The 27,562-nt window shown below is 49.4% G+C and overlaps 1 protein-coding gene across 4 annotated transcripts in view; it reads right to left on the minus strand.

Moving 5' to 3' along the window:
* Positions 1 to 27,562, minus strand: part of GALNT18 (polypeptide N-acetylgalactosaminyltransferase 18) — a 355,103-nt gene that overhangs the window by 23,029 nt on the left and 304,512 nt on the right. For 2 of the 4 annotated variants that reach the window (XM_082627905.1, XM_082627906.1), the window contains exons 9-10: positions 27,457 to 27,552; positions 5,199 to 5,363 (exon numbers count right to left, since the gene is read on the minus strand). In XM_082627905.1, the coding sequence (XP_082484031.1) occupies positions 5,199 to 5,363; positions 27,457 to 27,552 (261 nt within the window). Of the gene's footprint in view, positions 1 to 1,919; positions 4,621 to 4,952; positions 4,976 to 5,198; positions 5,364 to 27,456; positions 27,553 to 27,562 lie in introns of those variants that run through there. The other 2 variants (XM_082627907.1, XM_082627908.1) reach the window with 2 other exon arrangements.

Raw genomic sequence — 27,562 nt, forward strand, 5'->3', positions numbered from 1 at the left:
ATGGTGATGGGGGAATGGTGGGGAGGGTGGGCATCTCATTATCCCTGAGAGGTAGTCCGTTGCTTCACATGAAAGGTGTCCTGCCACAAAGTTCTCCTGTGTAGTGACCTGATATCTGCTGCTTCCCTCTCCTTCTGGTCCAGGGGTCACTGACTAGATGCCTCTTTCACTAACACTGCATCACCTAATCCCAGAATCCCCCAGATCTCAGTAGGTGGGGTACTCTGGGAAGATTAAAGTTTTCCACTTAACACATATGAATTTATAATCCCAGTACATAGTCAGTTTAGGAAATTCTCTAATCCGGGAGGAGTCACAACTACCACTTCTAATGTTAATGAAGTCTCATCATGTGTTGATGTGGGAAATGTTGGCTGTTTAGAGACGGGTATCCACTGACTTCTTCAAACCCAGAGCCTGGGGTGGCCCTGGATTCATAATCTCCCCTCACAACTACCTCCATTTAATCCATCACTACTTCCAATAGACTGCTGAACTGTCTCTCCAAGTCCTCCCCAACAGCTGCCTGGCCCCACGCCTCCATGGCAACCAAGTCTACCCCTTTTCTCACAGGGATGATGGAACAGCCCACTACTTTCTTCTCTGTCTTCCAATCCACCTTGCAGTCTGCTGGTAATCTACAGTTTAAGAACCCTCCCCTAGTCCCTCCCTTTGCTTTTAAGGTGAAGTCCGAACTTCTCAGCATGATTTTCAGTGACCATTATCTGCCCCAAACTGACACTTACGTCTGATCTCTCTCACGTCCCATTGAAAATTCCATCCACACCAACACTGAATATGCTCTGCTTTTTCTTGCCTTTGCCCATGCTGAGCCTCTAACATGGGATGTTCTCCCTTTCTACTCCTGGGGACTATCCTACAATTTTCAAGATCCAGATCAAACATGCCTTGAATGTGAAGCCATCCCTGAGCTGTGCAGACAGAGCTCATCACCCTGGGCTACTGGAGTATCGTACCGCCTCATTTCCGCTCTTGTCATCCAGTTTTGCTATGTGTTTATACACCCATGAGCTCCTCCAGGGCAGAGGCCATGTCTGATTCATATCTGCATCCCTCCTGCCCAACCACCATGCTCAATAAATGCTTGATGAATGACGGAAGGAAAGAATGTTCATCATTGGAAAATTGCTCATCAGAGCCCTGTACATCAGCGTTGCTGAGAGATGTTTTCATCAAATGTGGTTTCTCAGTGTCAGTATCTGACGCTGTCCTGATTCATCCTGAAGCATGGAAAATTCAGAAGAGCTTGCAGGCATTTTATTTGTTAAACAGAAAATCAGGCTATGAGATGGAACACCAAGATATGCAAATGTCTATCTTCTTTGTAGGAGAACCTGGGAGAATCACACTAGATTATTTTTAAATTAATTCAGCCTGAATGTCTGGAGTTTAAATGTAGCCCTCAGGAGAGTAAATAATGCAAAATGTGAAAGTGAAAAGGAGATTTGAAATGCACCAATAAAATCTTTCAGCCCAAGTTCTCCACCAGAACATTTTAGTTGGTAGGATCCCCCTGTAATTTGCAAAGATTAAACCTGTTGCAAGAAAATTAGCCCAAGCAATGACTTTAATCATTTAAGAGGCTCCCAGCTTCCTCTGGCCTCATCAACAGTAGCTCCTCAACAGTGAGGGCTTGGGGACAGATTCCAGGATGCTTGATAAATACTGATCATTTTGCATTAAACAAAAATTTCATATACATTAATTTTTTTTTTTTTGCGGTATGCGGGCCTCTCACTGCTGTGGCCTCTCCCGCTGCGGAGCACAGCCTCCAGACGTGCAGGCTCAGCGGCCATGGCTCACGGGCCCAGCCGCTCCACGGCATGTGGGATCCTCCCGGACCGAGGCATGAACCCGCGTCCCCTGCATCGGCAGGTGGACTCTCAACCACTGCGCCACCAGGGAAGCCCCACATACATTAATTTTTAAATATCAAGTGAGAGCGGCAGCTCTGGGCTTGCAAATTAGGGATTTAAAAATATTATTTCCAAACAGCTCCCCTTGGTAGAAGGATCAGAGAGGTGACTGCCAGAGTGCCCTGGGAGTTTTAATTAGATGTATGTATAAGTAGCTGAAAACTGCCCAGACCTCAGGGTTGCACATGCCAATGTGGCCTGCTTGGTTGGTCACTGTGTCCCTTCAAGCAGGAATCTGTCCGGCTGCCTGTTCAAGGCCATGCACAGAGATGAGTGAAGGAAGGAGCTGGATTTGGATTTCTCTGCCCCAGTTGGGAATGGGCAGATGAGATGAGAGCCAGTTGGGGGCACCAAGGCCTCTGGATCTGGGCATGTGTGGGAAGGCCATCTGTCTGTGAGGGCTGGAAAGGAGTCAGATGTGCCTATATGCGGGGCTGGGATGTCAAAGCAGCCCGGGTTTGGATTCAAACTGCATGAAGCTGGGCATGGAGAGGCTGAGACCGAGCTCTCTTCCCCTGGTGAGGGGCAGCCTCAGACCCTGCCGTGAGAGGAGATCTTGGAGGCCAGGCAGGGTCCTGAAGACCCCAGGGTCATGGAGGAGAAGGAGGAGGAAACAGCTAAACTTTCAAACTGCATCTGAGCCTCCCCGTAACTCTTCTACCTGTCCCTCCCCACTTCTAGAATCTCTCTTCCCCATTCAGCTCCACAATCCCGGCCACTGGGGGCTGCCAAAACCCAGGCCTAAACGCACCAGTCCCCCGCACACAGCCTCACCTCCCACAGGACCAGGTCCAGGTCCAGCTGCCCCTGCAGGCGCATCTCTGGCTGCGCCCCACGGGGTCCACGAGGATCCAGCCACACCCGACCCTCCGCAGCTCCCTGCACGTGGCCTGGGTTTGATGTCCGCAGCTCGTGCCCGTGCCGTTGCCTCTCCCTGGAATGCCCCTCACTACTTCTATATGGAGCAAACTCCTATGCCTTCTTCAAGGGCCAAGCTACATATTCTCTGTTCTGGAAAGCCACCAGCCCTGCCCCAACCTGCCACCCCCATCTTTCTGCACGGTGTCATTCAGCTCCCAGGAGGAAGCTGAACTCAGGGCAGCAGGAGGTGGGGCTGAAGGCAGCAGAGAGCAGCCTGATGTGAGCCCCTCCAGATGGTACGGTCCCCGTCTCACCCAGCCAAGTCAGCCCACTCACCTCCTCGGACCGATGTACCCGTTCCTCTCTCTGTTGCCTTCAGCCTGTGAGCCTGTTTTGCATCTAATCCGAGCCAGGAGACAGCAGCCACTTTACCACCCAGCCCATGGCCAGCCTTCCTCCCCGACCACACACCTCCAGGGCTCCCTCTGCCTTGTAATTTAAAGGAGGGCAGAGGGGAAATGTAGCCCTATCCTGTGTCACTCTGGGCCAGAAGCCTGGCTGGGGAAAGTGACAAAGGCTTCTGCTGGGCACGGTCAGAACAGGTCACAGCTGGGGCATCTGGGCTCCACCAAGAGAGAGGGAGGTGGTAGGAGGAAGTGCTCCATATTCTAAGCCTCGGCCCTGACCCTGACCTTCTTCCAGGGGCCACGTCCAACATCCTCCCACGATTAGAAGTAAAAAAGAGAATCTGAAGTAGTTCAGGAATAATAATAATAAGCAGTGGGTATGTTATTTAGCATCTTCGTGCCGCAGTTTCCTCATCTATGAACTCGGGCTAACGGGCCACATCTAATCACACACAGGTGTTGTGAGGATTAAATGAGCTGGTGTATGCCAGGCGCCTAGGAAGTGCAGCACGTGTTAAGCAGTGTATGAACCTTAGCTAATTCTTCTTACGGGACAGACCTTTACAGTTTACAACACGTGTCAAAGGTCATATGGACAGGAAGGGGCAGGGCAGGAGTCCCTGGGCACCATTCTCTTTCACTGAACCTCACGCATTCTGCAGGCCCAGCCTGGACTCAGAGCTGCCACATGCATCCTCTACCCACGCTCAGATGTGCTGTCATTGGCTTCCTGTGCTGCTTCCCAGCGTCTGCTTTCCTGGGGTCCCAAAGTCCTAGTCTGGACTCTCGCTCCTGCTTTTAAACTAGCCCCTAAATCTATGACGTGTGTTGAACTTGCTTCTCAGGGTTGACCTTCACCATCCATTTAGGACCCAACCGAGGGTCTCTCTCAGCCCTCAGGTTCTGCACCCCCAGACCACGGGTCAAAGGTGCCCCGTGCCCATAGAACTTGATGTAGCTGGGACCTCCCCTCACTGGCCCACCACTACAGGGGAGAGTAACTGGACATGAGGATTGGAATCAAGGTCAGGCCAACTGCACACCCCCATCCTGTGCCTGTCAGCCTCCTCTCAGGGCAGAAGCAGCTTGTTGGGAGGCTTGAGTCAGGGTCTCTGCCTCTTCATCCCATGAATATAGACACTCTGTTCCTGACTTCCCCAGAAGCATCCACCATGTGCAGCCCCCAGCAGTCCTGATGCCCTAAAACCCCACGGGCTCCATCACTTCCTGTTCTGAGTGCTTTCCCTGCACTACCTGGGAGGTGGGCATCCCTATCTGTGGGCAGAAACGGATCCTAATTTAGCAGATTCCTTAGGGGCTGGAGGCCTCTGGGCCAAGGCACTGGTTTTCTTCAAAGCTGGGTCACTGTGGGCCATCTCCAGCTGGCGTCTTGATCCCGGGGCATCATTTTATAACTAGGTCAGTGCAGAGCAGGAAGATAAATATGGTCCTCAGAATTGATGGAAACTTAATAAAGGAATGTTTCCTGGTCACCAGTGTGTGGACTGCCCTTCACAAAAGGGCCCCCAGACACTGCCCTTTGAGAAAACCTCATTCCCTACAGAATGAGGAGGAAGGCAGAGCGGCTCACAGACCGGAGACGACCCAGCACTGTCTATACCTGAGAGACTGGGGCTGCGCTTGTGAGAAGGGGCTTGTCAGAAGACATGTGAGGTTTAAATCAAAGATCCGAGTTTAAAACCCCAGCCCTGCCCCTCACTGTGTGACTTCAGGCAGGGGACTCCCACCTCTGAGGCTGTTTCCTTATATCTAAAAGTTAAATAAAATGCCACTAAAACAACAACAACAATAATAATAACCTCCCTCAGAGCCAGTATCAATGAGCTAACGTATACCAAACACCTGGCACGTAGTAGGTGCTCACTAAACCCCGAAAATCGGTCCCTCTCCTCCTCCATCCCTCCTATTCCTCCCTGCCCCGGCCCCTTCCCCTACTTCTCTACGCTGCTGCTCCTCCGGGTGGGGCTGCTACCTGAGAGAACTGCCAGTGGAGCTTCATCCTCTTGGCTTTGGCATAGCTGCATTCGATGAGCCGCGGCCGGCTGTTGACGTCCACCAGGCACCGGTTGTCGTCGTCGTCCACCGTGGGGCTCAGGATGCCCACTTGGATGTGCTGACTGCTCGTGTAGTACACGTTCTGGGGGCGGGGGGAGAACGAGGTCAAACGCTAATGACCAGAGAGATGGGGAGGGTCTGTAGGACATCTCCCCAGGCAGCTGGCAAAGAGACCACAATTCAGGGGCCTTCAAATGATTTTCCATTGCAACGGACAAGAGGAGACCCTTTTACATTATGATTCGGTACAGTGTCTGGTCCGCTCGTACAACTGAAACAAAATTTTGAAGAAATCAAACTTAGCCTTACTATATGCAGCGTACTCAATTTTCTATTCTATTCTTTCATTGAAAAACATTGGCCATAACCTTTTTTTTTTTTTTTTTTTTTTTGCGGTACGCGGGCCTCTCACTGTTGTGGCCTCTCCCGTTGCGGAGCACAGGCTCCGGACGCGCAGGCTCAGTGGCCATGGCTCACGGGCCCAGCCGTTCCGCGGCATGTGGGATCCTCCTGGACCGGGGCACGAACCCATGTCCCCTGCATCGGCAGGCAGACTCTCAACCACTGTGCCACCAGGGAAGCCCGGCCATAACCTTTTAACTTGATTTCACCACCCACAGTTTAATTTTTTTAAACACTGCCTGAATCCATTATTTGCAGGCTTGCTGACTTCCTCCCTCCATAAGTATTTTGTATAAGATCTTGTGCTTGGCTGGTAGTTAAAGAGCAAAGGACATGGACCACACCTTAGGGAGCTCAGAGTCTTGTGGCATGGTGGATATGTAATAGGTAATTTCCATCTGTCCTAAGACTGTATAGAGCAGGAGTTGGCAAACTTCTTCTTAAAGGGCCAGGTGGCAAATATTTGGGGTTTTGCAGGGTGTTGGGTGGTCCCCCAGACCACCCCCAGGTTCGATGATTCACTAGGACCCAGGAGACTCAGTGTTTGGTTGCACCATAGCTATGAGTTATTACAGGAAAGGGTACCAATCAAGTCAGCCAAGGGAAAAGGCACGTGGGGCAAAGTCTGGAGGAAACCAGGCACAAGCTTCCAAGGGTCCTCTCCCGGCAGTCACAGAGAATGGCCCTTCACAAGCAGGAAGGAGCTGAGATAATGCTTGTGAAGGGTTATCTACCAGGGAAGCTCTTAGAGACTCAGTACCCAGGCTGTTTATATACTGAAATCCCACACTTCCATAAGGAAGGCAGGTGTTCAGCATAAACCATATTACTTGTACAATCAGGGTGGGCACAGTGAGCCACTCTTACCACCCGTGGGAATGGTGGGAACCTTCCTACAATCCAAGTTCCAAGATGCCAGTCAAGGGCCAACCAGGCCTTTCAAAGGAGAGCAGCCAGGCTGCTGTTTTAACCTTTTTTTGTTGTTGACAAAGGGCCAGACAGTCTGGACAATTAACTCTGCAGTTGTAGTGCAAACACAGCCATAGACAATACAAATGAACGACTTTGTTTACAAAGATCAGGGCTGGCTCTGGTCTGGGGGAAAGTCATGTGACCCTTGGCCTTCAAAGTTTTCAGCCACTTCCCCCAACCTCAGGCAGTGGTTCCCAACAAGGGCTCTGAGTGGGCAGTCACAGGGTCTGTGAGCTCTTGTCCTCTATTACTAAAGAAATGAACAGCCCCACCTATGATTAATTAGGCCGCATGGGCAGATCAAGATACCACACTTCTCTGCTTTAGATTAGAATTCAGGGTAGGCCCTCTTGCTGTCTTGATCCATCCAAAAACTCTCACTGGCAAATAGTTTTGATTAATTTCAGATGGTAAAAGGAAGTATTTTTTGCTTTAGTAAAAGAGGATGGTTGACAAGGACTTTAAAAGCATGGTACAGGGAATAAAATGGACTGTGTAGTGAGAAGGGCAGTGCCAGCGAGGAGGGTAAGTAAGGGTGGTCCTTCAGGGGCGTATTCTCTCTGACCCTCAGAAGTCCAGGGGAGGAGTGGAGAGGCAGGCAGGGTCACCCTTCAGACATAAGAAGAACTTCAGGCCAGTGTATCACTCAAGGCCCCAATAGGCAACAAATGGCACACTCAAGGTAGGGGGATCCAAGGAGGGTGTGATAAAGGCACAGTTCTCAGTAGTGTGGTATAGGGTAAGGGAGCCATGGGGATAGTATAGGTCCTTGGGATAGTAACATGGAGCTGTTGCCACCACCAGGCCCAAAGGGATGAGAGGAGAGAGCTGATACCAGAACCTGTAAGAGAAAAGTGACGTGGAGATACTTCTGAGAAGGGTTCAGAGAGGGAGACGTTTGGGGGTGATGGTGAGTGGTGGCTAATAAACACCCCAACATCACCCTCCCTTCCTCACTCCATTCTTCTGCTGGGTCGGCCCATTGGCAGAACCCAGATGGAAGTCAGACAACACAGGAGCCTATGGAAACATTCCATAAAGTCAGGTTTGCAAAGTAGAAGAAAAAGGATGGAAAGACAAATGGACAATCACTACACTCACTACAGCTAGGATCTGCTCTCCAAGGTAACCTTACAAGTTATCAGGTTTGGTGAATCCACGGAAATGGACATCAAAACTACCAAGGTGGCTGATTCTTCCCTTAAAAGAGGTGAAGTATTATAGTGACCAAAGTTCTGAGTGGAGGCCACATGTAGAATGCCTGGCTTCAATGTGGAAATGTGACCAGAACACAGAGGCAAGGAGGACCTATTCATCGCCTACATTGGGTAAGAGGTGGGCTTCTCATCAGAATCCTGAGACTGTCCATTGTGTGACCTGGGTTTTTAGTTCACCACCAAGGAAAGCTGATGACCTGCTGTGGCTTCCAGTTTATTGGCACTGAGGGAGAATTCGATGACTGGTAGGATTTTGGAAATTAAATGGATGCAGGTGGACATCTCATCCATCCATCCATCCACCCACCCATCCAACAACAAGTAATCGCTGTTGGGTCCTGAGGGTGAGAAAGCCATGGTTCCCTGTCCTGGATGATCCAACAGCCAAGTTGGGGAACCTAACATATCAGGAAATAATGGTCTGAATCACACTGATATGGGAACTGTCTCTGCTTCCTCCACTCGCTTACCCCGACTCTTGCTACTTTGAAAATAGATATAAAAACTCACCACCTCCAGAAAGCCTTCCCTCAATGTGCAAAAGCATGGCCCTGCCACCTGAGCCTCTCTGCAAAGATGCACAGCTGTTTATGTCCTTGGGTTGAATGCACCATGCTCTCTCCTCAGGACGGTGTAGCTCTTAGGCACCTGGCAGGCCAGGACCCGGATCTCCTGAAGCTCCAGAGTGTGGGCTGCCCAACAAGAACAGCCAGGAAGCCAGTCACTGCCACCCCTTCCTTCATCCCTGTCATCAGGGCCTGCCTCTCATCTCCTGGGCAGGCTCCACAGACACAAGCGGCTGCCTAGGTAATAGCTGAAATCAGTTTTATCCACTTAGCTGTTCTGAAATGCTTCGGGGAGATGCTCTGAGAGACATGTGTTCACTTACTTACTATCTAGTACAGCTGTCATCAGAGCTGTTTATTGCTCCAGAGTCTGGGAAAATCATAATAAGGACAGACAGTTATTTATTATTTAAAAGGCAAACAACAGAGCGCATCTTGAGTGGGGTAACCACGAAGCTGGTCAGATCACAGGGAGATTCAGCAAAGAGGATTCTCTTAAGCTGTCACCTGGACACCTCAGAAGCCCAGCCAGCAGTGGACTGAATCAGTAAATGGCCTGAACACAAAAGTGGGAAACAGTTTTGTACAAGACACCCCACTTTTAGTGCCTGCAGGCCCAGCAGGCCCAGCTATGTTTTCTGAGCAACAGGGAAGCTGGAGGTTTAATAAGAAATGACTTAGAATTGTGGTTCACCATGGCGGGGGTGGGGGGTGGGGCTGGCTTTGCCAACCAGAGGATTTGGGGCAATGTCTGCAGACATTTCTGGTTGACATGACGGGGGTGGGAAAGGCTGCTATGGGCATCCAGTGGGTAGAGGCCAGGGATGCTGCTCCACATCCTACAAGGCACAGACAGCCTCCACAGCAAAGAATTATCCAGCCCCAGATGTCAAGAGAGCTGCCACGCTTTACTCCAGTGAATCCTAATAACACTATGAGGCAGCTGTTACCATCATCCCCATCTTGTGGATGAGGAAACTGAGGCATGGAGATTTTACGAACTTGTCCAAAGTCACACAGTTGGAGAACAGTGGTTGAGATTTAAACTGAGGCATTTTGACACCAGAGCTGCACCTGTAACCTCTCACCTCACTCGCCTACCACCCTCCGGTCACTCCAGCTCCAGCAGCCAGGCTGGAGGGGGACAGGCTGGCTTGGAAGCTTCCACTGTGATCCCTTCGAGCCAGGAGGGGGCCTGGACTAAGGCAGCAGCTGAGGGCTGGAGGATCCTTGACTAAAAGGCCTATAATACAAGATGCTACGAAGTGCTGAGACGGCGATAGCCCTCCTGTAACTCACATTACAGAGTTGGAGGGCGAGCGGTCATCCTGTATGTGGATGTTTTACAAACCCCCCAGCCTCCCGGGGCAGAGAAATGACATCCCTGACCCCTCAGCTCCTCCTCAGCTGCAGATGAGTGCTTCAGCTCACAACTCAGCCCATACAGCTCAGCAGGGCTACAAACCCAATCTGATGCTTGAAAGAGAAAAATCACCAACAAGGGAAAAGGACAAACACATGGGTATCTCGGGTCTCACGCAAGGGGCATTTTCCTCTCCCTCAGGCCGGGGTCAGGAGTAAGGACTAATAGCTGAGCTGGACAGCCAGCCAGGGAGCCTGGAGTGCCCCTGGGTGCACACTCCTGCCTTAAGGGCCACAGAACGAAGGCCAGGCAAAGACCCCCAGGGCTGCAGGTTCGGCTTGCTCTGTTACCTCATTTCCCAGACAAGCGAGGGCCCCCACCCTCTAGGATGTGGGTGGGCGCCCTGCCAGGTGTGCTCAGCATCCCTTCTCTACCTGGCAGGCTTGGAAGCAGGACCTGCCTCTGTCAGAGACCGAGTACAGCCTTCTATAGGCTCCAGCCCTCACTGTATGAAATATTACCTCCCTGTCAGAAACGGCTGCTGGGGGGAGAAACACCTCAGGAAGAAAAGGGTGGGAAGAAAACCAACATAGTTTTGTACACCTGTAAGCCCAGGTACCTTCTACACCTGCGGTCACCTTCAGCTGTAAGGATGAGGAAACCGTGGCTAAGAAAGTTTTGAAGACCTTGCCAGGTGCATAGGCAGATGGCTGCTCTCTCCCCTCCCTGACTAGGGGGAGTTTCCAGGGAAGGCTGAGATCTTGACAGTTCAGGGCCTTCATCCCACTCCCCGGGTGGAGCAGCCCAGATGGGCCTCCCCTCAGCCTGGGCTGGAGCTGGGGCACCACCTCCCCGAGTCCCAACCCTCGGCTCAGGCACAGGAGTGAGGCTCCCCAAGGGCCTCATCCCTCGGAACCAGCAAGGGAACTGCCAGGTCATTTCCACCAGATTGTTCACCCTGAGTCTCGCGGACTCCAAGAAGGGGTCTCATGGGCTCCTGAGTCAGGTGTGGGAGGACAGCCTGGTGGGTGGGGTTCTAGGGCCCTTCTCCCAGCCCAACCTGGGCTTTCTTTCTTTTATTTGGCTTTCACATAACATTTGACTTCAACAAAATGTTATGAAGAATTCACAAAAAAGTTTGAAAACCACTGCTGTCAACCATGAGGTCTTCACTCGGGAGGAGGACACTAATGCCTAGTAAATCTTCATCAGCTTAAACGCCACCAACTGGAATTTGTGAACATTTGGTAAATAGCTTTAACTTCCTTTCTCCAACTGCCTCCAGGCCCCTAGTCCCTTGCATTCTTTAATATGGCCAATTTACATATGTTCCAATCATTCAGTCTCCTCTTCTGTCCAGACTCGCCTACCTACTTCACCATACCTTAGCTGCTATGGAAATTCTGGAGCCCTCCCCAGGGAATCATAGGATGGGCAGGAGGAGAGGGCCTCCCAGCAAATCAGGAACGTGGAGCTAAATGGGGTTGGTTAGATTACTTAATAATACATTTTCAAGGTACAACAGAAGTACCGGCTCTCTTCCAAACAACGGCATGTGGATTTTGAGCGGCTTTATTTCTTGTATTAAGCGATGTTTCCTTGGCAACACTGCCGGCCTATTGAGTAAGTGCCCTTGAAAAATGAGGTATCTTGGAGACAGAGACACCCTCTCATCAGGAGATGGGGCGGCAGTGGTGGTATTTGACTAAAACCTTCCTTAGCCTGGTGAGTGGTGAGGGGGTGGGAGGGGGAGAGCCATAGGGGGACACTCTTTACAAGAGGTTCAGGAACAGGGAGAAAACAACTCTATTCTCAGGGCGCTTTCACGGGAAAAGTGACCCAGGGCGAAGTGGGGTCCTTGCAGTCATTTCTTTGGACACTTAGAGGGGATCTGTACCCTGGAGGATGGTTGTAGCCCAACCAAGAATTAAGAGCCCAGCTCTCTGTGGGTTTGGGGGTCACACCAGGGGAGTGACAGTCTAGGGGTTGAAAATTACACATAATAGGGTGATTACAAAGTATCAGAATGGGAGGGGGTTGGCAAAGATCATTGAAAGGAGAACCAACCTGTGGCCTGAAGGGTGGGCTTCCTGGAGGAGGGGGTGTGCACTGGGAGAGAAGAAAGACCTGTGAGCAAATGAAACGGGGGTGGATAGAGGCGTGAAAAGGACACAGCCCTAAATGCGATCAAACTCAGGCGGTGCTTGCCACCTTGGCTGCATATCAGAATCACCTGGGGAGCTTTAAAAACTATAAATCACAGTCTTAGGGGTAGGGCCTAGGCTTGGGGTTTTAGGCCAGGTGATTCCAGTGTGCAGCCACGGTGGAAGAGTAGGTGTATCGAGGGGACTCTGGCAGCCTAGGGAGGAAACGTAGGGACAGAACCTGGATTCCAAGCCTCCTTCTCGTTGTGGGGGGTAAGAGGGACCTATCTTCAGGGCATTGTTTGTAAAACTCTGAGGAGGGTGGCGAGAGGTTGGGATGCACCACTGTTTAGGACAACAGTTTCAAAGTGTGGTCCCAGCATCATCTGGGAACTTGTTAGCAAAGCACATTTTGGAGCCCAGTCTCAAACCTGCTGGAACAGAAACTCTGAGAGTAGGATTCAGGAATCTGTGTTTTCACAAGTCCTCCAATTAAGTCTGATATATGTGAACATTTGAGAATGCTGGTCTAGAAAAGGGGTGGTCTGGTGGGCTTCCAAGTCAAGTCTCCACCCTCACTGCCTAGCTGGGAGCCACTCAGTTTCCTGACCTGTAGAATGTAGTTGTGAGGGTTAAAATGCTCACCAAGGCTCTCGTCTGGCCACAGGCACTGCAGGGCAGGAACAGGCAGGCAGGGATGGAGGGCGAGAAGAGACCCAGTGTGTGTGTATGGGGTGCAGCTGGTCCAGCTTCCCTGCCTCAATGCCCCTCATCTCTGGGCTCCCCTCCCTGATTCTGCCTGGCCGGTAGGCCTGTGGGTAAGGATTCACGGAAACAGCAGGCAGGGTGTGGGCACGGCGGGGCAGGGGAGAGAAGGAGCAGGGCCTTGCTTTCTTAAATTTCAATTTTGCGTGGTGACTGTGACATCCGCAATGTGTGCTAGAAATGGTCTTTGTCCTCTCTACCAAGTACGAGCTTCTGGCCCCGCTGCAGACAGGGCGGGCTGATTTAAGGGTTTGGTTACTGGTTATTAACCCCTCGACCCAGAGGTTACCGTGCTGAGGGCTGCAGGGCACTGATGCTAAATCAGGGACGAAGGCGAGTCATTTCCAAAATGACCTTACATTCACTAACCATAGGACCAGGTACCTATAGGCAATGGAAACATTTGTAAACATTCATAACTGTGGAAAGCAAGGTCCCTAGCTCAGAAACCCCCTCCCCTTGTGAGCCCATTTCCCTGGGGAGGGGCAACAGGTGAGGCTAAGCACACAAAACCCCCAGGTTTGTAACTGGCACTCAGCCCCTAGACAGCAGTCCACTCAGTTTAATTCAGCAAACACTCCTTGGTGCCGTCTAGGGTGTGGGCCTGAGCGGGCACTGGGGAGCAGAGAAGGGCCAGGCAGGGCCTCCCTTGGGAGCTCTCAGCCTGGAAGGGAGACAGCCATGCTGAAGAGGGCAGAGAGAATAGCCTCCTGGCCAGGCTTAGCACAGACTGGGAGCAGGCAAAGTGCTGGGGGCCAGAGCTGGAGTGATGAACGCTACCCGGAGCTGGTCTGTGGGTGATGAGTTTTGAGAACAGCGTAGGAAGAGAGCAGTTTGTCCAGATAACCGACCAGGACAAGGGACCTCTGGCAGAGGGAACAGGATAAGCAAAGTCACAGAGGCTCGGCACTGCACTGCTATTTGGGAAAAGAGAGTGCCGATGCGGGGTGGCGAGGTGAGGCTGGGGAAGCAGCTTGGGGGCTGCAGAGTTTGGACAGCACCCTGCAGGCTGTGGGGAGCTGTGACTTCAGATTAATGGGCCCTCCACTTGCTAGCACATCTGAGGGATTCTCAGAGTCTTCTGAGACATTCAGCATTCAAGGGGCTTGGAAGTGAGCTGGGATTAGAGGTGACTCAGGCCGCTCGGCAGGCCTGCCTGGAAGAGTTCAGTTGTGAGCCTGCAGGGCAGCTGGACTGAGGTGTGGTCTCTGAACATAAGACCGAATAGAAAAGGCTAAGCTAGGTCCTCCCACTGTGCACCTGAACCAGGCAGTGGAAGAAGCAGCGTAGGCACTGTTGCCAGGCTCAGAAAGTCTGCCTTTGATTCCCAGCTGTCTGTGTGTTTTCCTGTTTCATTCCAGACTTTGTGCCTGCAGCACAAGTGTCACCTCTGTACCACTACCTATGGGGCTGTGTGCAGCCCAGCCAGCCCCATCGGCAATCCTAATCCCCCACCTTGCGCTCACTGCTCTTCCTGTGTTTGCTGGTATCTCCTGGGCCCAGTGTGTCCTTGTGAGCCCCTCGGCTTCAGGAGAGAGCCAGGTGACAGGCGTCACCCTGGGCTTCTGCATGGAAACCAGTGAGAAACCAGAGATGAACTAGAAAAGACGGCTGCAGGATTCTTGATGCTGAGAGTTTTATTTGCTTTCTTATAACAGCACCTTGCCTCACCCTGGTCAGGGGGGTAGGCCTGATCCACAGGCTGGCCAATCAGAGTAACCCATTGCCTTGACCCAGGGTTGGTTTCAGGACAGGCATATGACCCAGTCTGGGCCAATAAAAGTTCCCCCTGGATTTCCTGTTTGTAGGGTCAAGCTGGACGGCTCTAAGTCCAGAGTTACCTGCTGCCTTTTTTCCTGAGGTAAATCACAGAAGCCCCTTCCCCTGTTAGTATAGGAGAAGCAAAGTTTACACATAAAAGGAACCAGAGTCAAATGGTGGTGAGAGAGAGAGAGAGAGAGAGAGAAACGAAAGTGTCATTGAAGCCCCTGGATCCAGCCCTGCCTGAAGCCAGAACAGACATGAATTTGTCAGTTACATGAGATGATAAAATTTCTTTTGCATTTAAGTTGGATTGAGTTGCGTTTCTGTCACTTGCAACCAAGAGTCTTGGCTAATACAAAAGATACAGGAGACCTTTCCAGGTTACCAAAGGGGATGAGGCAAAAGGATCAGGGAGTCATATAGCCCAGTGGTCCTGAGGCACAGGGTGAATGTAGATATCATGTGTGTATAAGGTTTATTCTTTCTTATTAAAAGCAAGCCATTTGTTTTAATAATAAAGTACTGAAGTTTGTGAATGTCTGACTTTTTTTTTTTTACAAGATAAGGAAATATCTCACTCATTTGCATGCTGGTATGCTTTCTTCAGCGGGTGAGAAGCTAGTGAGCCTGGAGGTTCACACGCCCTAGTAAGTCCCTGGGAGTGGGCTGAGTATCTGAACATTATTAATCATGTGGGTATAAGTGGAGAAGCTGAGAGCTGCAGAGGGAGCTCAAGTTATGGGGAAGTAAGATCAGCATTGGTCCAGGATAAGACAATGAACAGGTGCCCTGGTCTGGGGTTGCTGGCTGAGCCCCTCCTTTTCTGCAGCCTCTGGTATCTGTCTTGAGGGAGCAGTGCTTGCCACCCACCCCAGCCTGGACCTTAGCCTCGCGTCCAGGTTCTGCTGCTGCCATTCCTCCCTCATTCCCCCTGCTCTCAACCTGCACCCCACACCTGACACAGATGCCTGCCTGGGGAGCTCTCTCCAGCAGAGCCCTCTGACACAGATGGAGGCTGCAGACGAAGGCCACTTCAGGCAGAAACAGGCTGCCGAGGGCCGGAGCACAGAGGAGGCCCCATCAATAGCGATGGCCAGTGTGGTGGGTCAGGCCCCGGAGGCTGCACACCTGGGCTTGTCACGGAGGGGAAGGATGCGCATGGGATGTGTGCCGCTGTCAGAACAAGGCAGGAGGGGGCAAAGCCAGGGACTGGGGCTGGCAGCTGTGAAGAGGTGGGACTGAGCCTGCAGTGCCTAACAGTGACCCATCTCCTCTGAGAATAGGGCTGGGTACCCACTAGTCTGTATTCTGTGACTCTACCACCTGCCCATTGGTGAGAATAGGGCTGTTAAGGGGCCGAGAAGGCTCCCTCCTCCCAGGAATTTAAAACATAAAATGGAGAGACACAGAGATGAGGCAGTACTATAGCAAAGACACATTTAGGGCAACTCTCTAGAGAAGATCAGTGAACTTGTACTGCTGAGAGCCGCCCTGTTCCTGCCTTTCCCCAGGCAACCCTCCCTTCAGGTCTATAAATGAATCACCCCAGGGTTGCTCTAATAGAACCAGCCCTTTGTTTTTAGCTTCAACTCCTGTATTTATTTTAGCTGTTGTTGTTGACAGTTGTTACTCCTTCCCATCAAGTCCAGTTGTCCAAGTACAAGTACAGTTCTCCTGTTCATCGGTACATTCTCCATCTTCAAGAAAGCTCACACACCTGCTATTTGCCTGCTGGTCCCACGTATGCCCCTATTTTGGAAGGTGCTGCTCAAAGCTCTTTATAGCTGTGTCTGCTCATCTACCACCACCTCCATCTACTCACTGACAAACGGCTAAGATGGAGCGCATCACGTGCACCTAGGAGAATGTGCCCTGACATTCCTCTTTTCAAAATACAACGTCTGCCAACTCTGCATCTGCCTGTGACAGTCAATGCACACTCCTTAACGCCTCTAACAGACTGATTCACTGCCCCGTCTGGTGAGGCCGCTCCTGTGCTTCCCTCCAGACTGAACTCTGACACATCCCTGCATCATTAGTGTCAGACCTGGCCATGTGTTTTTTTGTTTGTTTGTTTTGTTTTTTTGCGGTATGCGGGCCTCTCACTGTTGTGGCCTCTCCCATTGCGGAGCACAGGCTCAGTGGCCATGGCTCACGGGCCCAGCCGCTCCGTGGCATGTGGGATCTTCCCGGACCGGGGCATGAACCCGTGTCCCCTACATCGGCAGGCAGACTCTCAACCACTGCGCCACCAGGGAAGCCCGGTACACCTTCTTCGAGTGCCTGCTCAGCCTCTGAACCACTTCCCCTGAGCAGGGTTCCTGAATCTCCTCTACTCTCTAATGCATCCAGATCCCCCTGCTTTACTTGCAAGACAGCTGCAGACGTGTTCCTCTTGAACCTCCCTCCATCCTGCCCTTGAGCCTCAGAGGCAGAAGTTCCTCTCCAACCCCAGGGCCCACCCCAATGGCCTTGGACCCCATCCTCTCCCATCTTGCCCTGTCCCCACCCTGAGAATGTTGCTTCATTCCCTCCCCATCTATCAGAGCTTGTTCTCTATAGACTTCTTTCCATCAATCTCAAAACATGCTCCCTTATTGCTTTCCTTAAGAAGCAAATCTTAATACACACCTATCTTATCTCAACTCCACCCACTTCTAACAGGCAGCCCTTTTCTCTCCCTCCCTTCAGAGCAAACTCTGGGAAGAGAAGTCTACACTCCCCTCCTCCTCCTCTGCTTCTCCGGATGGAGGCTCTCTGGCTACCAGGTCCTCCTAGACCTTCCACGACTGCCACCCACATCATGGGCGATAAAACGCTCCCATGGCATCAACTGTCCTCATTTTCCAGGGACAGGTGCCAGGGCGAACCTTGACACCCTAGAAACCCCCAGGGGGATGGAGAAGGTAAATACTGATCAGTCCATATCATGGTCATCACTTAAAAGGCTTAAATTTTCCATGAATTTAGTCATTCCTGTATCCAACACGTATTTGTTAAGTACCTATAATGCCCCAGGCAAACATTACTGAGTGACTTCTGAGTAGCCCAGGATGTTCTGAGGAGCTAAAGATACTGCAGAGACATAAATGTGTTCTGTAGCCCAGTTCTACAAGAATTAAGACCTTTTTCCTGCAGAAAAAAAAGTTATAAAATTTTCCTTTTACGTGTGTCCTTCACCCAAGTCAACCTCCACTCCCACACATGTTCCTGCATTTTGTAGTGTATTTTTGAGCAAGAAAAAAAAAAAGCTGTTTTGGTGGATTTAGAGAGCCTAGCTCTGCTGAAATTCCCAGTATATTAACACAGTGCTAACCTCAATGGTTCCGCTAAAACTCGATGCTGGCAGGACTAACGTGCAGCAATGAATAGATTTCAGGAAAAGCAGCTGGGACAAAGGCAGTGTAGTGACAATGGAGTTAGTCGGGAAAATCAAATATAAGAATCCATTTCGGCCCATGATATATTCTGAACACATCTACTTAGGCACTTTCTTGAAATAGACAAGCATATCCTTAAGCTTCCCTGATATAAACACAGTTCAGACATCCCCACTCTGTGCCACCAGCCATTCCCAAATCCCCAAGCCTATTTCTTCCTTTTTTTTTTAGATATTTTCTTTCTTTTTTAAAAAAAAATAAATTTATGGGCTTCCCTGGTGGCGCAGTGGTTGAGAGTCCGCCTGCTGATGCAGGGGACGCGGGTTCGTTCCCCGGTCCGGGAAGATCCCACGTGCTGCGGAGCGGCTGGGCCCGTGAGCCATGGCCGCTGAGCCTGCGCGTCTGGAGCCTGTGCTCCGCAACGGGAGAGGCCACAACAGTGAGAGGCCCGTGTACCGAAAAAAAAAAAAAAAAAAAAAGCTACAGGGATATATTTTACAACATGGGGAATATAACCAATATTTTATAATAACTATAAATGAAGTATAACCTTTAAAAATTGTGAATTGCTATATTGTACACCCGTAACATATAATATTGTACAGCAACTACACTTCAATTTAAAATAAAGAATTGTGAAGGATCTGAGACTTCACCCTACTAACAAGCTAACCTAACAGATGCTGGTAGAAAACACAAGATTCTTGGGTCAGAGACAAGGGACTATTTTGCTCTGTATCTTACCATAGTCAATCTCTACTTTAGTGGAAGAGTTAACAATTTATAGAATTACAAAAAAATATGATCAGATTAGCATTCGGAAGCTCTAATAAATATAAAATAAAATATTAAATGCAGAGGCTGTACTAAGAAAATGAAGAGATCCAAATAACCCTATTTGGATTAGTTCCCGAATAATGCAGAGCTGGAGGTGGCCAGCCAGAGCTTCAGGACAGGGTAAGGCTCCCCCAGGACGGTAATCCAGTCGGGGCCCTGCACTAACAGTCCTCAGCTGATGCCTGGGCAATAAAACCACACATGGGAAGCCAAGAAACAAACTCAGGGAAGTTTTTCAAAACCTCACAACCACTTGGTGCCTGGCATTCTCATTTATTTATAGGTAAAAATCGCAGAGAAGTGAAGAAGTCTGCCAAAGGTCGCAGAGAAGTGGCTGGCGATTTAACTTCTCGTCCCACAAAGTAAAACTTTTTCAACTGTCTCTCAGATGTTACTTGAAAGTTCTGGGGGTGCAAGCACAGTCCATGAAGGGCCTCTAATGCCACATGCATTGGCCTTGGGAGCATTGCCGACCAGGCCAGGGGTGATGGCTTTATCATGACCCCACGTGGGAATGGCAGTTTCTAGACAGTGATTAGCAGATAGAGAAATAAGCTAGTTTTCCCACTCATTTCTCTCTCTCTCTCTCTCTGCATGTGTGTGTATATGCATGGAGAGCCAAGTGAGAAAAAAATGAAGAAATTCTAGAAATTCCAAAAAGCAAAGGCAACAAATTCCATCTACAATTCCACACTTCTCTTAAACACATTACCTGATCTAACAGGGAATTCATCTCCGGGGTAAATAGAAGACTTCTTTCAACTCAATTCTAATGTTTATACCTTGAGTCAAAAAGCACTTCCTGAAGCATAAACGTGGCAGCTTCAGTATTTCAAAAAGTTTAGAAAGAATTTAAGTTCCTTTCATCTTCCTTCTTCCTACAGCCAAAAATTTACCCTCCTGTGGAAAAAGCACTTTTTTCCCCCTGTGTCTTTTACAGTCTAGAAGATTCAGGCAGAAAGAATGGGAGAGGTCTCCAGACCTTTTCTTGTCCCGTTTCTCCTCTGAGGGCCTAATGAGAAAGTGGCTTGGGGCCGTAGGTTGCACCGTATAAACGGTAATTTCTAAGTGTCCGACTCCTTCTCTAGATTGGGGCTCTTCCAGGTCAGGGACCTGGGTAAAGCTGTCTCTGCCTCTCACAGTTCTTGGCCTAACATGATACTCAATGAATGTTTGTTGAATGAGCAAATGAAGGAATAAGTGAGTGAATGAGTGATGATTGAATAAACAGAGCCTGTGAGGAGACCCCATTGGTGCGTTTTTCCCAGCAGAAGAAATTTCCCAGGCTGTTACACTAATTAGGGCTAATATTCTCAGTTATTTGGAGGATTGCTTGAAATTTGCTGCTAATTTAAATAAAATGGTTACGTTTACTCATTAACCAAATAGCACGCTTTGCAGCAACTTCACCTCACTAATTTGATTAGTTACACTAGGCTTTCTCCTACCCAAGGCCTTCTCTGAGACCCGGGAATATCACAATGCTATCAGAGTGAACTTTTTAAACAACATTTAAGCAGAACCTCTCAAAGGGTTGAAACACAGATGTGAACCCCACCCCTCTTCCTTGTCCAAGCTGCCTTTGGGTCTCTGATGTCTTTGGGCCCCACTATAAGTTGCTCTACAATGTCACTCTATCACTAGACCAAATTTGCTCTTCAAGGGAAATGAAACTTTCCAAAATATGAGGACTTCCTGAAAGACAACCCAGCATGTGTTTGATGAATGAATGAATGACACTGAAGGAGAAAATGGAACACAAAATACAGGCATCCTTCCTAGACCTGTCTTGGCCAGTAGATTGTGCTGTGACCCCAGGCAAGTAGTTCATATCCCCAGTTGCCATTTTCTTGTTTTCTTATTTGTCAAAGGAGGAAGTGATTTAGAAAATACCTAAGTTTGTGTGGCAGAGACAAGGCTTCCTGGGCACCCAGAAAACCCTAATTTCCAGTGAGGTAGGGCCGTGTGATAGCTCTGGTGAATCGAATGTGACAGGAAGTGATGTGAGACACTTTTCGTCTGAGGCACAGAAGTCAGGTTTCTAGTCACACTCTTCCTCTTTGGGGATGTTGGGGGTTGAACTGTGTACCTCAAAAATTCGTATGTTGAAGTCCTAACATCTACTACCTCAGAAAGTGACCTTATTTGGAAATAAGTGTAATAAATAATTACACTGCAGATGTAATTATTTAAGTTAGGAGGAGGTCATTCTGGAGTGGTGGCCCCTAATCCAATATGACTGGCATCCTCATAAAAAGGGGGAATTTGGACACAGACAAGCACACAGGGAGAACACCGTGTGATGATGGAGTTATGCTGCCCCAAGCCAAGGAACTACCAGAAGCTAAGGAGAGAGGCCTGGGACTGATCCTTTCCTAGCGCCTTCGGAGAGAGCATGGCCCTGCCAGCATCTTGGTCTTGGACTTCTAGCCTTCAGAACTGTGAGATGATAAATTTCTGTTCTCTAAGCTACCCAGTCTGCACTCCTTTGTTACGGCTGCTTTAGGAAATAATTGGGGGGAAAGACCATGTGCTTCGACTGTGAACCCACAAGGGTACCCAAGTCACTAAGAGCCTGGAGAGGCACCCCACCTTTAGCCAACTTTGTGAAAAGACAAAGAGAACTACCTAAAACCTGGAAATAAGGCAAAAAAAGACAGGAGGTTACCTATCCTTTCAATATCATAACTGGAGCATCATCTAACAAGCCCACCCAAGAGTATGTAATTTTCCAAGAGAATATACCTGTGTTTGACTTTGTTATTTACCTTTTGATTAGTACCCAGACACTATGAAGTTAAACGTTAACTTCTAGAATCCTGTCTGGGTAGAAAAGATCACATTAAAGGCTATGATTTTATTTCCCTGTAGAACATTAATTACTTATGTATCTAATCTAGAATCTTATTCTAACACTCTTTTTTAGAAAATGCTTACAGATACTGAGTTCCTCAAATACTTTCAGTACCTGCTTACTGTTTCCCTTATTAATGAGTTAAATACGTTTTTATCATTTTAATTTGTTTAATGTAAAATGTTTTACTTTTTTGAATTGACAAAATTAATTTGTTTGGTTAATGCCAGTGAGGTTTGGGGATTGATTATTACCTGGCTGATACAAGTTCTCTCTGGTTTTAAAACCCCAAATGAAAAAACCTTAGAAATTTGGAAGAAGGAAACAACGAAGGGAAGTTCATCCTCAAAGTCGGCAGGATGAACTTGGCCAGGTCGCAGTCCTGCCTTCTTATCCTCTTCCTCCTTCACCATTCTTGCCTGGCTGAAATCCAAGGCATGCAGCTCAACTGTGGCCATATGCATAATTCCCAAGAAAGAAAAAAGTTCAAGCCCTAGCTGGGTTGAAGACTGAGGATGAAATAATATAGAAAAGTCTGTCTCCAGCACTAGAATGGCAACTTCGTGAGGGCAGTGACTTCCACATGGCTCATCACTGTCTCACAAGGCCAAGAGCAGTATCTGGCAAATTATGGACTCTTATTCGTTAAAGAAAAATTTAAAAAGGTAATGAATTAAAAAGTCATAGAACTTCAGGGTGGGAGTGCCCTTAGGGATTTCTCAGCTTAAGCATCCACATGACATAGGAACACTTCACAATGCCCCTGGAGCCCGCCAAACATGGCTTGGACACCTCTGATGATGGAGAGGTCACCACTGCCTGAGCCAATGACTGGGAAAAGTCTCCTTTACACTCAGTCAAAAAATCTGTGTCCTTATAATTTTGGAAGTTTCATGTCTCTCTTAAATCTGCTCCTCTCTAGGCTAAACAATTCCCATTCGTAAGGACATGGTGTTGAATCTCTTTACCAATCTGGTAATAATTATCCAATATTTAGTAAGCAATGACTGTGTACCAGGTTTGTTGTCTAAGTGTTTTACGTGCATCAATTTATTTAATTCTTATAACAACCCTAAAATGTAGATACTACTATAATCTCTACTTTATAGGTTATGAAATTGACACAAAGAAGTTACGACACCTATCCAGGGAACCGGGTGAGTAAGTGGTAGGGCTGGGATTTGAACCCAGGTCGTCTGGTTCTTAACCACTCTATACCTCATCATTTGCCTTTCAACATTTTTACGCTTCCTATCAAGTGTGATGCTCGGGGAGGAACATGTGAGGTTTCATAACAGGGCCCAGAAAGACTGTCACCTCGGGCAGGTCTCTGTTCCCCAGACAACAATGTGAGGTGTCACATCCCTCCTCTGGAGTTGCACAGTGCACAACCTGCATAACTGGACGTGGCAGTCCCATCTGTGAACTTCCCTGGGTTCTCCTTGACCTCTGTGGCCACGGTACCAAGAGATTTGCTGAGAGTTGTTAGTAGGAGGGGAAAATGTTCCTGGAAATGCATATTGAGCACTTAATTTGGACCAAGTCTGGGAGATTCAGAGTATCCCTGAGGCCTGTATCTGTCCACAGTCCCCTTCTGAGATGTACCCTGACCTTGTACTAAGGTGATATCCCTGAGCTCCTCCTTTTCTCATCTCTTCCATGAGCCAATGAGATTCTTAAGGGCTAGTGGATGCCTTTGGGAAGCCTTGAGAGCCAGAGGCCCTGCCTCCTCACCCTCCTCACCCTTACCCCTGTACCCATGTCCACCCCTAGTGGATGGATGAACTCCCGCCAAGGATACACGGCCTATCTCCAGGATGACCCAGTTCTCCTCAGCTCTCCCAACTCACTGGGAAGGCCATACTCAACAAACTCCTGCCACGGCAGAGTACCTACACCTCTCTGTTCTGGGAAATGTGTGTGATTTGAGGCTGGTCTCAAGCCTCCTTACCTCTGGGCTGTGCACCTCAGCTGCAGGCCTAGTAGGAGAGGGCAACTGGGCCCAGTTGGGGTTGTTCCATATACAGCCCACTTATACGAGGGTTCTGTGGGGAACGGGGAGGGGGACCCAAGTCTGCTTGCTGCAGCTCCACATCGAGAAGCTGATTTACAAAGCATCAAGGGAAGGCAGCTCCCAGAATTCCTGGCAAGCACAGCACAAACTCACAGCTTCCCAGGCCAACTGAATTTCAGAACAAAAGAATTCGAGGTAAGCAGATTGTCAGAGCTGGCCGAGCTGGGCCTGGAGATGGCCAGTCCAACTTCCTTGCTTGTAGATAAGAATACAGACCCAGACAAACCTAATCAATGGCGCTAGAGATCAGAATTGTCATTACCTTTGTGTAGAGGTATTGACCAAGAGGCGCAATGAGGAAGCCCACTGGGATGATGAGTTTGATCTGGGTGGTGCCTGTACAGTGTCTACAAATGTGGAAACTCATTGAACTGCACACCTAAGCTGTGTGTACTTTAGTGTGAAAGTACACCTCAATAAAAGAATAAAACAAAATAAAGGTCCAGAGAGGGTTAAGGTGACATTGCAAATGTGTGGCAAGACCAGGCCTAGGACTCAGGCTTCCTGATGCCCCATTCACTGCCCTCACCCCTACACCACTGCATTCTTGCTGCTATAGCAAAATGCTCTCATAGTCTACGGGTCGGCTTTGACCAGAGCAGGAACCCACGGCACATGGCACATGAGGTCAAGGAAAGTCAGTCCAGTGTGGGTTGGAGTTAGAAACTTGAGGGTATTTATACTGAGCAAGGCTCAGTGAGCAGTAATTAATAATATTATCATTATAGCAATACCAATAGCTAACATTTATCGAGCATTATTTAAATGTATTACCTCCTTTCAACAACCGTTACGGCATATACCGTTATTAATCCACAATTTACAGATTAAAAAAGTAGGCCCTGGGCTTCCCTGGTGGCGCAGTGGTTGAGAGTCTGCCTGCCAATGCAGGGGACATGGGTTCGCGTCCCGGTCCGGGAGGATCCCACATGCCGCGGAGCGGCTGGGCCCGTGAGCCATGGCCGCTGAGCCTGCGCGTCCAGAGCCTGTGCTCCGCAACGGGAGAGGCCACAACAATGAGAGGCCTGCGTACCGCAAAAAAAAAAAAAAGGGCCCAAATTGAAAAACCTGCCCAAAGGTTCACAACTAGAAAGTTTCAAAGCTGACATCTGGACTCAGGCGAGCTGGCTCCAGAATCCACGCTCCTAACAACACAGACTGCCCCGTACTGAATCATCTGCAGCTGGCAGACTGGCAGCCTCTGCTTGAACAGACAGCCATCATCCCGAGGAGGAAACACCTGATACTTGGTCAGTGATCTAGATAAGCACCAACCCTGCACATTTCCACATAGATTTGTTAAAAGAAAGTTTACCTGTTGTGTTCTTGATCGTAAGCATTACAAAGCAGAGAGGGAATTTACACAAAGACCGAACTACCTATGACCTGGCCATCTTGGCCCACACTCAAGAACAACTGAAGACTCAGGTGCCTGGCTGCATTTATAATCAGAGAAATGCAAATTAAAACTACAATGTGATAGCACTATACAACCACCGTAATGTCTAGAAGTTTAAAAAGACAGATAGTACCAAATACTAGCAAGAGTGGGGGATAACTAGAACTCTAATATATGGCTGGTGGGAGTAAAAATACAACTACTTTGGAAAACCGACAGTATTTTAGATGGCTTTGGCCGCCATAACAAAATGCCACAGGCTGGGCGGCTTAAACAAGGGAAGCTTAGTTTCACACAGTTTTGGAGTCTGGAAGTGCGAGATCAAGGTGCTGGCATTTCGTTTCCTGTGAGGGAGTTCTCTTCCTGGCTTGCAAACGACTCCCTCCTTGGTGTGTCCTCACATGGCAGAGAGAGAGAGACAGGGAATGATGAGCTCTCTGGTGGCTCTCCTTAGAAGGACACCAATCCTCCCAAATCAGGGCTCCACTTTATGACCTTATTTAACCTAATTACTTCCTTACACCGAATATAGTCAGGATTAGCACTGCAACACGTGAATTTTGGGGTGACACAATTTCAGTCAATAGCATTCTGCTCTTGGCCCCCCGGATTCCTCTCCTTCTCTCATTCAACATACATTCATTTCATCCCACCAGCCCCGAAAGTCTTAACTCATTCCAGCATCAACTCGTCTAAAGTCCAAATACCATCTAAATATCATCTAAATCAGATATGTGTGAGGCACAAGGTAGGATTCATCCTGAGGCAAAATTTCTCTCCAGCTAAGACACTGTGAAATCAGACAAGTTATGTGCTTTCAAAATGTGATGGTGGGACAGGCATAGGATAGATGATCGCATTCCAAAAGGGAGAACTTGGAAGGAAGAAAGGGTTGATGGGCCCCAAGCAAGCCCAAACCACAGCAAGGCAAATTCCACTTGATCTTAAGGCTCAAGAATAATCATCTTTTTTTTTTTTTTTCCCCTTTTTTGTGGCATGTGTGCCTCTCACCGTTATGGCCTCTCCCTGTTATGGCCTCTCCCGTTGCGGAGCACAGGCTCCAGACGTGCAGGCCCAGCGGCCATGGCCCACGGGACCAGCCTCTCCACGGCATGTGGGATCCTCCTGGACCGGGGCACGAACCCGTGTCCCCCGCATCGGCAGGCGGACTCCCAACCACTGCACCACCAGGGAAGCCCCAAGAATACTCATCTTTTGTCTCGATACGCTGCCCTCCGGGCCCACTGGGGTGGCAGCACCGCCCTCACGTCTCTGCAGGGCTGCCTGCCCTTCAGCTCTCTGGAGTGGTCTCACCAAGGTGCTCGCTGCTTTGGCTCCACCCCTCTGGTACTGGGCAGGGTCATCCTTGCCCACTGAAACCAGCACAGCAGGCCCATCCTTTGAGGGAACAGCCTTACCCCTGGGCCTGTGGTGGGAGTGGCAGCCCTGATGATCTCTACGTCACCTTCAGTACTATTCTTCCCTTTTCTTGAGGAATAGCGCCTGTTCACAATTGAATAGCTATACGGTCCCATCTTATAGAATCCAAGAAGTCCAATAGCGTTCCTTCTCTCTGCCCCACTTTTTCTTTAGTTCAAACTGGGAGTGTCTCTGCTGGTATAAGCGCATCTCTACTGATGCCTTCTGCTGTGAGATGACTAATTAAGTCCATGAATCCCACCCATGATCTCTTAATCAAATGGTTGTTCAGTCACACTCTTGGTATTCTCTCCAGAAGAAGCTTTCTCATTTTTTTTTCAAAATGAACAGGCTAAGAATTTCCCAAATCTTCAAGTTAAGGTTAAATGAGGTCGTAAGGGTACAGCTCTGATCCAGTTGGGTTAGTGTCCTTTGAAGAAGAGACACCAGGGCTTCCCTGGTGGCGCAGTGGTTGAGAGTCCGCCTGACGATGCAGGGGACACGGGTTCGTGCCCCGGTCTGGGAGGATCCCACACGCCGCGGGGCGGCTGGGCCCGTGAGCCATGGCCGCTGAGCCTGCGCGTCCGGAGCCTGTGCTCCGCAATGGGAGAGGCCACAACAGTGAGAGGCCCGCGTACCGCAAAAAAAAAAAAAAAAGGAGGAGACACCAGAGAGCCTGCTTATTCTCCCCCTGTTTGGGTTCCCTCCTGCTAGGGAAAGGCATGGCTGCCAGAGCCAGGGCTGTAATTTACACACAGCCTCCCCAACGGAGGCAGGTGTTCCTCTTTAGAGATGTATTGCCTTCCTTGTGCCCCACCCCAGGGGATCCTGGCATCCCAGCATCTGCTCCTTCAGACTCCTTCCAGGCATGGCAGGTATGACTCCCTTTTTTGCTCATGAGGATACTTCCTAATGAAAAGTTCCCAAGGCCTCTGGGCCCAGAGTAGCCATGACAGAGTTTAGCTTTTCCTTCCCCACACCAGACACACACGTGCATAGGGATCTCTCAGAGCACTCACCTGGGGCGTCATCCCGTGGCAGATGTACACGATAGGAATATTCTCTGTGTCTGGACCCTGATCAAGACACAAATCAGTCTTCAGAGAGTTCTGCAGCTGAACACCA

Source organism: Mesoplodon mirus (assembly GCF_964341445.2).
Source record: "Mesoplodon mirus genome assembly, chromosome: 7".
Taxonomy (NCBI): Eukaryota; Metazoa; Chordata; class Mammalia; order Artiodactyla; family Ziphiidae; genus Mesoplodon; species Mesoplodon mirus.